Source organism: Helianthus annuus, chromosome 2, assembly GCF_002127325.2.
Source record: "Helianthus annuus cultivar XRQ/B chromosome 2, HanXRQr2.0-SUNRISE, whole genome shotgun sequence".
Taxonomy (NCBI): Eukaryota; Viridiplantae; Streptophyta; class Magnoliopsida; order Asterales; family Asteraceae; genus Helianthus; species Helianthus annuus.
The window spans coordinates 163,329,247-163,340,236 of record NC_035434.2 but is presented as its reverse complement, the minus strand read 5'-3'; the positions used below and the strand labels follow the sequence as shown (position 1 = coordinate 163,340,236).

General features: G+C 34.5%; 2 protein-coding genes across 2 annotated transcripts; both read left to right on the top strand.

Annotated features, from left to right (window-relative positions):
• Positions 1 to 1,456: 1,456 nt before the first annotated feature.
• On the top strand, positions 1,457 to 4,447 carry LOC110926740 (cytochrome b-c1 complex subunit 9). The gene is made up of 3 exons (XM_022170446.2): positions 1,457 to 1,730; positions 4,020 to 4,067; positions 4,188 to 4,447. The coding sequence occupies exons 1-3, from the start codon at positions 1,614 to 1,616 to the stop codon at positions 4,233 to 4,235; spliced, it is 213 nt and encodes a 70-aa protein (XP_022026138.1). The 5' UTR covers positions 1,457 to 1,613; the 3' UTR covers positions 4,236 to 4,447.
• A 1,631-nt stretch (positions 4,448 to 6,078) lies between these two features.
• Positions 6,079 to 8,196, top strand: LOC110926750 (F-box/LRR-repeat protein At1g67190). Its single transcript, XM_022170451.1, has 2 exons — positions 6,079 to 6,267; positions 6,862 to 8,196. Exon 2 carries the CDS (start codon positions 6,905 to 6,907, stop codon positions 8,174 to 8,176), a length of 1,272 nt encoding a protein of 423 aa, XP_022026143.1. The 5' UTR covers positions 6,079 to 6,267; positions 6,862 to 6,904; the 3' UTR covers positions 8,177 to 8,196.
• Positions 8,197 to 10,990: the final 2,794 nt, after the last annotated feature.

Genomic DNA, 10,990 nt, shown 5'->3' with positions numbered 1-10,990 from the left:
GAAGAAAGAGAGAGAAAGAGAGAAATTAGGAACGTATGATAGAGAGAGAACGAAATTGTAGGGATTTTAGATTGAATTGATTTACAAAATGAAGATAAAAAGACACAATTGCCCCTAGATATTTCAATTCAATCCAAATTAATATAAATATTTTACATTTTGGTCCCTATTGATCTCAACCATTAGATCAAAAGATCTAATGGCTGATATTATTTCTTACCTTTCTCACACTTTGGGCCTTTTTTACAGGATCCTAACTCTATATATATATATATATATATATATATATATATATATATAGAGAGAGAGAGAGAGAGAGAAAGTATAATGTACTTCAAGGCTTAACCTACATTAACATACATGACAATAAATATAACGTGCGTTATTATCATAGAACATGCGTGATTATAGTCCCATGCGTGATTATGTGGTCCCATGCGTGATTATACCCCTGATCCAACGACTACCATTGTCTCCTACGTGATGTATGATAAGGCTTTTTGTATGTTAACCTTACTCTCTCTCTCTCTCTCCCCCCCTCTCTCTCTCTCTCTCTCTATATATATATATATATATATATATATATATATATATAAAGGGGTTCATCCCCCACCCCTAGGTCCATCCCCTCCAAGCCGAGCCTACGTGGCGCTGATGTGACGGCCCATCCCCTTGAGAATAAGGCTCTCCATACCCACTAGTCTAAGAAACCAATATGTAAAAGAACCAAAGAAGTCTAAATTTATAAGAAACCAATATGTAAAAGAAGTCTAAATTGTAGACAACAAAAGACAAACAAGGTACCGAAATACACAATTTAAAATCAGGTAAGAAACTTAAGTCGAGTATAAATCAGGTATGGGACCGGTCAAGGGCCGACGGGCTCTGGCAATGGGCCTGAACACCGCCCTCTAGGGCCGGCCCCGTCTTCAGCGTCCTCTACCCCACACTCTTTCCGGGCCTAATGCTTTCAAACAAATGCCGCTTAACGGCTAGTTTAAAAAAATATTATGTTTTTGAAATAAATGCCCTCAAACGGCTATATTTAAAAAAAATAATTAATTATTTTATCTTTAAATACACATCTTTCACCCCATTTTTAAACCATTCCAACCTAAACTTTCTCTCAACTTTATAAAATTCTTCATCTTTTTTATATATTTGGCCATGGATCCATACTATCTAAGCAACCCGAACCCAAACGCGAACACAAACACAAACCCGAACCCAAATATTTAAAGGATTTGCGTTTGTCAATAGACGACCACTCCACTGGTTTTTTTTTTTTTTTTTTCAGTTTACTTAAAACACTATCTCATCAACTTTCAATACATAGACACCAATTTACAATTAAAAAAGAAAAATCCATGCCAACATTTGTACACATCCAAATTGAAGTGACCCATACATAGTTTAAACAAGTACACTTATAGAACCGGCCCAAACCATCTAAACCGGAACAGTCATGTTTACATACCGAATCGGACCCGGTTCCATTTTACCCTGAATTGACTGACACACGAACAAAACGCAACATCGGTAACCGCCTATAGACTCACCGAAACCCCCAAATCGCACCACCATTTCACCACCGATTTCGTTAACATATCACCATGAGCACGGCAGCTCGGAGATCCGGAGGCCTGTTTGAAGGACTATACAAAGTCCTCATGCGCCGTAACTCCGTCTACGTCACTTTCGTCATCGCCGGTGCTTTCCTCGGTGAACGGGTTAGGGTTCCGATTCCTTATCTGTTAATATCTGTTCCGATTTACCTTTTCGATATGTTTGTTGTTTGATTCCGTTTTGTTTCAATTCATTAGGTTTGTGTTGTTGATTTTTGTGAATTGATTATGCTCCGTATTGTTATCGCAGATCTGATTATGTTGTGTATTACGAGTTACGACACACTGTATATATAATTTTTGATTCTGTTCTTGTTTGATTAATTAGGGTTTTAGGTTTGTGTTGTTGATGTTTATAGAATTGATTATGCCTCGGATTGTTATCGTAGATCTGATTTGTATTGTGTATTACAACACACTGTATATACAGTTTCTGATCTCGTTCTCGTTTGATTAATTAGGTTGTTAGGTTTGTGTTGATGTTTATAGAATTGATTATGCTTCGTATTGTTGTTGTTGTAGATTTGATTTGTATTGTGGATTAAGACGCACTGTGTGTATAGTTTTTGAATTTGTTCCTGTTTGTTGAATTAGGTTATTAGGTTTGTGTTGTTGATGATTGTCGAATTGATTATATTTTGTATTATTAGCGTAGATCTAATTTATGTTTTGTTTTACCACACGCTATATGTATGCTATTTGATTCCGTTTTCGTTTGGTTGATTAGGTTTTTCAGGTTTGTGTTGTTGATGTTGATAGGATTGATTATGCTTCAAATTGTTATCATAGATCTGATTATATAGTGTATTACAGTACACGATGTATATAGTTTTTGCTTCTGTTCTTGTTTGATTAACTAGGTTTGTGTTGGTGATATTGATAGAATTGATTATGCTTTGTATTATTATCGTAGATTTCGTTGTATTGTGTACTACAACACACTGTGTAGTGTATACATAGTTTTTGATTCCGTTCTCGTTTGATTAATACTTAGGTTTTTAGGTGTGTGTTTTTGATGTTTATAGAATTGACTATGCATCGTATTGTTATCGTAGATCTGATTATATTGTGTTACAACACGCTATATGTATACTGTTTGATTTCGTTTCCGTTTGATTAATTAGGTTTTTAGGTTTGTGTTGTGGATAGGGTTGGTTATGCTTCATATTGTCATCATAGATCGGATTATATTGTGTATTACAATGCACTATATATATACTCTTTGATTGCGCTATCGCGTGGTTAATTAGGTTTGTGTTGTTGGTGCTGATAGAATTGATTATGCTTTGTATTGTTATCGTAGATCTGGTTATATTGTGTATTACAACACACTATATATATAGTTTTTGTCTTTTTGATTCCGTTCTTGTTTGATTAATTAGCTTTTTAGGTTTGTGTTGATGTTTATAGAATTAACTATGCATCGTATTGTTATCGTAGATCTGATTTATATTGTTTTTTACAAAACACTGTATATATAGTTTTCAATTCGGTTATCGTTTGATTAATTAGGTTATTAGGTTTGTGTTGTTGATGTTTAGTGGGTTGATTATGCTTTGTATTGTCCTCGTAGATCTGATTTCTTGGATTGACTATGCTTCCTGTTGTGATCTTTGATTCCGTTCTCGGTTGATTAGTTAGGTTTTTGGGTTTTTGTTGTTGATGTTTATAAAATTGATTATGCTTCGTATTGTTTTCGTAGATCCGATTATATTGTGTTTTACAACACACTGTATATACTATTCTCGTTTGATTAATTAGGTTGTTGATGTTGATATTGTTTATGTTTTGTATTGTTATCGACTTATCGTAGATCTGATTTATATTGTGTCTAACAACACATTATATATACACACGCTTCGATTCTGTTCGCGTTTGTTTATTTTATTTTTTTCAAACTGCTTATTTAAAAAACAATAAGCAGATAAACAGTTTTAAAAGGCAAATCCCAAACACCACTTTTAAGGTAGCGTTCGTTTCATGGAATGGAATTAGAAAGTTTTTCTTTGTAAAATTGATCTTGGTTGGGGGAGGGAGGAATTTGAAATCCCATGAATTTCTTTAATCAATGAAATTTGTGACTATTTCAACATTCCTTAGAAATCCTTCACTCTAATGAAGGAATGGAATGGAATGTTGAAATAGTCACAAATTTCATTGATTAAAGAAATTTATGGGATTTCAAATTCCTCCCTCCCCCGACCAAGATCAATTTTACAAAGAAAAACTTTCTAATTCCATTCCATTCCATTCCATGAAACGAACGCTAAGTCCCTAGCCTATGCGGCTTTCCTTTTTTTGGTTTTATCATTGGTTATCTATTATTCGTGGTTCTTTATGTAAAAGAAATGCTTCAGTTGTGACTGATATACTTGTGCTGATTATGTGTTTCAGGCAGTTGACTATGGAGTTCATAAACTATGGGAGAATAACAATATTGGGGTAAGTCTAGCTTTTTTTTTTTTTTTTTTTTTTTTTAAATTAAATCACATATCTATTATAGTTGTATCTCTCCAGATTTTCATATCCGAGTGGTATTCTTAGCATCTTGTTTTTATGCAGAAACGGTACGAGGATATATCTGTTTTGGGACAGAGGCCAACCGAATGACTGTTGATCATAGTATGCGATACCTCACACCCCGTCGGGACCATTTAAGGATAAAATTTATATGAATTTTGGTAATAAGTGTTCACTTTTTTTTTTTGGGTCAAACTGGTTGTAATCCCAGAACTAGATCCTTCAACTTTGCAGATGATTAATTCCCATGATTGTTTGAATTTTTTTTGAAATTTCTCAAATAGTTGCCGACTTTTGTTTGATTTATTGTCTCAAAACCAATTGTTTTTATTCTCTATGGACATAAATCATAAATTATGGACTTAATTTGTTTTTCTAATTGTAATAAATTATGGAAATGATTAATAATTCGTCTTTAAAATAATGTAATATGTATGATAATAATAATAATTAGAATTACATATTTAAGAACATAACATGTTAACGAATCTGGGCATCTTTTAAGAAAGTGTAACTGGTAAAATCTTGTTATTTTTAGAAAGCTGTTATACTTGTATACAGTCAACATATTCCCAAAACGATCAACAGTGTACAAAGTCATTTATGTTTGTGTTTTCAAAAGAGAAATCTTGCCAATTCATAAAAAAATAAAGTATTTTTGTGATATTTTTTTATGAGTCTGGACAATGTGGGCTGGCGTCCACGTCCAGCTTAGCTCCCTAACGCCTTCAACACCATAGAAGGGGCGCCAAAGAGGGGTGTGTTGATGTGGTTTGCCAACCCTTACGGGCCGCTAACAGGCTGCGAGAAGGGAAGAAAAAGAGGGGGGGGGGGATTCCCAAATCCGTTAACCCACAACCATGTCACTGGAAAGAATGGACTGCCGGAGGCCATGGCTGACCTCCATCTCCATACCCGTATACCCATAAAATGGCTTTTGTCGCAGGTGGTGGTGGTTCACGGTAGTGAAGGGTGCCAGGTTTGGTGGTGGGGGACGGCGGTTGTCGCACATGGTGGTGGTTCGAATGGTAGCTGTTTGGATGATGGTGGTGCGACGGTATGGTAGTGGTAGAGGATGGTAGTGAACAATGGTGGAAGGTTAGAGGTGAGAGGGTGGCGACAGTAGTTGTTCACGGAGGTGGTGTTGGTATTGTGAGAGGATGATAGTAGTGGTGGAAGCGGTGGTTTGGAAGGCGCTTTAAAATTTAAACCACCCCACCCATGTTTAAGGGTTGGCTTGATAAACTCTCCGTCTATGCGACACTTACATAACCCTTTAACTAACAGAACTTTATACACACCAAGATATCGAACTTTATACACACCAAGATATCATCACAATCATATTTTTTTTAGTGGCAAACTAAACTACTCTCGTACCCACATTTCACATAAGAATAATAATTTTTTTTTTTTACAGTTAAACGATAATATCATTTCACACGAAAAAGGGCAATTAGAAAGCAATGGCAGGTAGTCGGGCAACAAGTTGCGCCGCTACCCCCTTTTGAATAGAAAAACCAATTCTACTAAATACAAAGTTTGAAACCTTTAGCGACGAAGAATTACTATTAACGACTTTTTGAACCCGATTCAAAAGTCGCACAGCGTCAGGAGCGAGACCACCAAAGGTATCAAACGCAAACGGGACAAACACATGTTGATTCTACAGGCAGGCTTTCTCATGTTTTGCCACTTTGCTCGCCTCTGCCTTGAGCACCGTTTGCCCTACGACAAAGCCCTTGTCCTTGAGCCCGACAAGAGGGGAGACTCCAGTTAGATCTACACAAGCATGTTTCCCCCCTTCCCATCCAAACACAAGGATGTCCGCCGAGCGTAAAGTGGACCTCCCCTCTAAGGGGTCAGTCAGGACCCTTGTTGTGACATCATAAACATAGATTATGATAAGTTTCTAAAAATAACAACATTTTTACAAAACTTTTTCCGTACCATATAACTAACCGTTAAAACTCCATAACCATTATACCCTATCCCGGACCACCACCATTTCACCGCCGATCGGAGCCGATAACCGTCATCTCCAGCACCTTCCGTTCTCCGATCACCGGTTACGATCACAATCACCGTCGCTAATAATAATAAACACCTCATCCTCTTTCCGGTACCTCCGTTTCCCCCAATTTTCCTTTAATTTCAAATTCTATACACGCATTTGTATCTAGCATTCATATTAAAATTCCTTAAATCCACATATCAAGCTCTTCGATCTCGTTTTCATACCTACATTCTTCAATTCGAATGATTTTATCATCAATTTTCACTCATAATTGTTGAATTTCAAATTTTATTGATAATTAGGGTTTGTAGATTGTATTTGAGTTCTACATTCTTTGATTGGAATGATTTGATCATTATTTTCACTCATAATTGTTGAATTATTCGATTTTCTTTTATAATTAGAGTCTCCTGTTATAATTAGGGTTCCTGTTATAGATTTAGGGTTCATAAATTGTACTTGGGCTCTACATTGTCCAATCTGAATGATTTGATCATCATTTCACTCGTAATTATTGAATTATTCGAATTTTATTGATAATTCGGGTTCCTGTTGTAGATTTAGGGTTCATAAAATGATTTTTTGGTAATTTTTGAGTTCTACATTCTTTGATTGGGATGATTTGATCATCATTTGGCACTCTTAATTATTGAATTTTTAAATTCTATTGATAATTAGGGTTTTCGGTTATGGATTTAGGGTTCATAAATTGTACTTGAGTAATTTGTGTGTGATTCGGATTATGGATCGTCTTCCGGTTGAAGTGATAGGCAACATACTGTCCCATCTTAGGGCAGCTAGAGATGTTGTAATTGCTTCAACAACCTGTAAGAAATGGAGAGAAGCTTGTGATAAACATCTTCACATGCTGTCGTTTAATTCCGACGATTGGCCGGTTTTTCGTGACCTCACAACGAGCAGGCTCGAGATATTGATCACACAGACTATTTTTCAAACCAAAGGGTTGCAAGGTCTGTCCATATTGATGGACGACGTTGACGAGTTTTCAGCTTCTGCTGTTATCGCTTGGTTGATGTATACTCGAGAGACATTGCGTTGCTTGTATTATAACGTACGGACCGCGCCAAATGTTAACATTCTCGACGTTTGTGGGCGGCAAAAGCTCGAGCTTTTGGTTTTGGCGCATAATTCGATCACTGGGGTTGACCCGAATTATCAAAGATTCGTTTTCTTGAAGTCGCTTTCGTTAAGTTACGTCAGTATTTCGTCGTTGGATTTAAATCTGTTACTCACTGCTTGTCCGAAGATTGAGTTTTTGGGACTCGTAAGTCCCGAGATTGCCATCACTGACGCTCAAGTAACCGTCGAGTTGACCAGTCAAACGTTAAAGAAAGTCTACATCGAAGCCATAAGTTTAGACAAATTCACCCTCGAAGCCGATAAGCTTGAGAAACTGCATTTGAAAGATTGCGCTCTCGAGCTTTTCGAGCTTAGCGGGAACGGTAGTTTAAAGCATTTCAAGATGGATGACGTCAGCATCCTGCATCTCGACATTATCGACCCGATGGATGATCTTGAAATCATTGACGTAAACAACTTCACCATCATATGGTCAAAGTTTTATCAGATAATCTCGAAATCTTCGAAGTTGAGAAGGCTGCGGTTATGGAACGTGGTGTTTGACGACGAGGTTGACTTTGTTGACCTTGAATCGATTGCGTTATGTTTCCCTGAACTGAACTATCTTGCGCTGAGTTATGAGTTACGAGATGAGTTAAAAGAAAGTGTTCTTCATTATAGCTTGCAAGGTTCATCTTCGATGGAAAATGTGACTGCGTTGGATCTTGGATGGACTGTTCTTGATGAACATTTTGCGGATTGGGTTGCGTGTTTGCTGAAAAGATGTCGAAATCTTAAAACGTTGATCATTCATGGGGTTGTTTCGGAGTCTAAAACGAATGTTGAATGTCATATGCTGGCTAGTTTTACTTCATCAATTGTTCAACTTATGAGACAATACATTCATGTCAATGTTCAGTTTATATATGAATAAACATTTTGCAGATTTCTTTATGGATTAGTTCTTGTGATATTATTTTTTTTTATATGTAGACTCAAATAGTCAAATGGCCAGATTAATTTATATATGATTTTGATTGATGTTTTTCATATGAATAATAATACCGTCCAGTTCAAGAGAACATTTTTTTTTTATATTACTCCCACAAGATGGCATGAACATCACCAATTTGTTGCATTTTGATTAGGGTTTGATTATTACAACACCAAATTAAATGCAAAGGGGTGTAGGTTTGTCAAAATGATGTGCGAGATTAATAAGTTATTGGCGATGAAGATGAAATCCAACTAAGAAAAAAACATGCAATTGAGCGGTTTTAAAAGAAAGGAGAAAAAGGGGTGCGATTGATACAAGACTTACGAAACCTAGAATCATGATGTTGTTGTTGACAACGACGTTGGTGGTTGTCATCGACGGGAATAAGAGGTGGGAAAGATAAAGGGCTAGCGAGAGAAGACGTGAGATGAGAGGTTTTTACGTTTTTTATATATTTTTTAATAGTAACAAAAAATTTAACAATTGTTAGTGTTAAGGACTAAAGAATGGAAATGTTTACGGTTGAGTAAACAATGAGCAACGTAAGTGTAATTTCTAAATAAATGAGATCAAAACAGTATAATAATTCAAAAAGTGTGAGACAAAAAAAGAAAAAAAAAATCTAATTCGATAATAGGAAAGAAAAATAACACTACAGTAAATGTGAAAATAAAAATTTGAAAAGCTAGTCACCATTTTTATGCTTTAATTGATTTGAAGACTTGTTCAAGGGTGGACTGACACTCTTAATCGGCTGCAAGTACCATTTCTGTCCACAAAGGATCCTCCCTAGTGAATCTCCCTTTTTTTGGCTTCATTTTAGTATGTACAAACGTTTACCAAGGATACCCTTCTTTCTACAATTATATTTTCAATTTATATAGTTATCAAATTTTACAAAATATGTATATTTGTTAAGTAATGTGGCCGAGAATACAAACACTAGTAATCACGTAACATTTTAATTTTTTAAAGGAAAAAAAAACATAGCTATATTATATAAAATGCTCGTTTTTATAGTATAGTTTTTATTTAAAAACTAAAAACATGTGAAAAGTTATTGTCGTTTAAAAATACTGGTGGATGTTGGTTTAAAAGTTAACAATATGTTTTAAAGGATTATATCATATGTTTTAAAAGCTGTAACTGGTTAAACTCTTAAAATTATATAAAGTTGCCTTTAGTGCACTTATATGTATTACAATATAGTATAGATGTATATATTGGTATTAATCTCATACAATGAATTACTTATGTAGTTATAAAAATTATGAAAAAAAATAATTATTCTACTTTAATTTCATGAATGTTAGAACTAGTTTTATACCTCTCACGTTGCGACGGGAATGCGCGTTGCAGTGGGAAGTAACGGCAGGGGTGTTTGTTTTGAATAAAAATGAACTTTAAAACGTCATTTTATTTATGAAGATATTAAACCGAGATTGTTATGTGATAACTTTATTAAAGGTTAGTCTATTAAAGGCTGGTACTACAAATATAAATTGGTCTAAAGAAAGGAAAAAAGTAAGTTGGTTTGTATATGCGGCAAATAAATTTTTAAATATGTAGTGGTAATAGCATAAATACTTTACGAATGAACTTCAATTTCACCTACATCCCCGACAATTAAATATACAAACACATTTGTGATGTTCTCTTATATTTAATAAAAAAAATGAGTTATGCCCTATTTTATTGGTTACCTGATCTATAATGTGATAATATGGATAACAATCTAACATACTATAACTAAGAATACATAATTGTTTAACTAATTATTAAATTATGTTTTAAATTCGGTTAACATTCTCAAAACTATTGAGTTGTAAAATGGGACATCAAATCAATATTGCTATTTACATTGTAAACTTATCTTAAACGATTTTTATTTTATCATAGTTTTGGTGCGTTATATAATAAAAATTGCTTCTAAGGTACACGTAATGTCTTGAAAGGGCAACTTCAAAGGAAATGCCATCTTGTCAATGTTCTTGACTATTAACAAATTAAAACGTTATATTCAACGTTCTTGACTTTGTTAAAACTCACTATTAACAAATTAAAATAAGAGAAGTTTTGTGATTAAGAGTAATTAAGAAAATATTAAGATTTGACCTACGATTTGGTCAAAATTTTGTGCAATGACAAAAGCTATCAAGGTACAAATACTTTATGGATGATGAATTGAAGAATATCCTATGCCCTGAAGTTAGTTTCCATATGTTCTAGTTGACATCAAGAAATGGATGTCCAAATACAAATGCATACCTAAGCCCTTGAAATAATGACTTTATCATTTTAGTCGGTTCCAATAACTTCTTTTGGCCAAGAGTAAATTACAAAAATCGTCCTTTATGTTTACACTAGATTGCAAAGTGTGTCCTTTGTTTTTAAAAATTTAAAAAAACATACTCAATGTTTGCAAACCCTTGCACATTACGTCATTTAACCCTAACTCAGTTAATTTTAATGGTTAAATCTTACAAAATGGACCCCACATAAGGATATTTTGGTCATTTTACCAAAAATACTTATAACAAAAAATAAAAAAGGGAAAACTTATAAGTTTTGTCCTTTATCTTTATAGTACTTTACAGGCGGTGTCATTTTTTTTCAAATGTTGACAGACGGTGTCCTTTAGTAGGTATTTTGTTACAAGTTTTGTCCTTTAGGCCAAACCCAGTTAGAATTTTTAGTTAAATTTGGTCATGTGCCTTGCACATGAGGGCATTGTTGTCATTTCTTTAGGGA

Coding starts and splice junctions, on each gene's coding strand:
- LOC110926740 (XM_022170446.2), top strand. CDS start 1,614: ATGAGCACGGCAGCTCGGAGATCCGGAGGCCTGTTTGAAGGACTATAC. Junction 1,731..4,019: donor GTGCTTTCCTCGGTGAACGG/GTTAGGGTTCCG, acceptor TATGTGTTTCAG/GCAGTTGACTATGGAGTTCA. Junction 4,068..4,187: donor GGGAGAATAACAATATTGGG/GTAAGTCTAGCT, acceptor GTTTTTATGCAG/AAACGGTACGAGGATATATC.
- LOC110926750 (XM_022170451.1), top strand. CDS start 6,905: ATGGATCGTCTTCCGGTTGAAGTGATAGGCAACATACTGTCCCATCTT.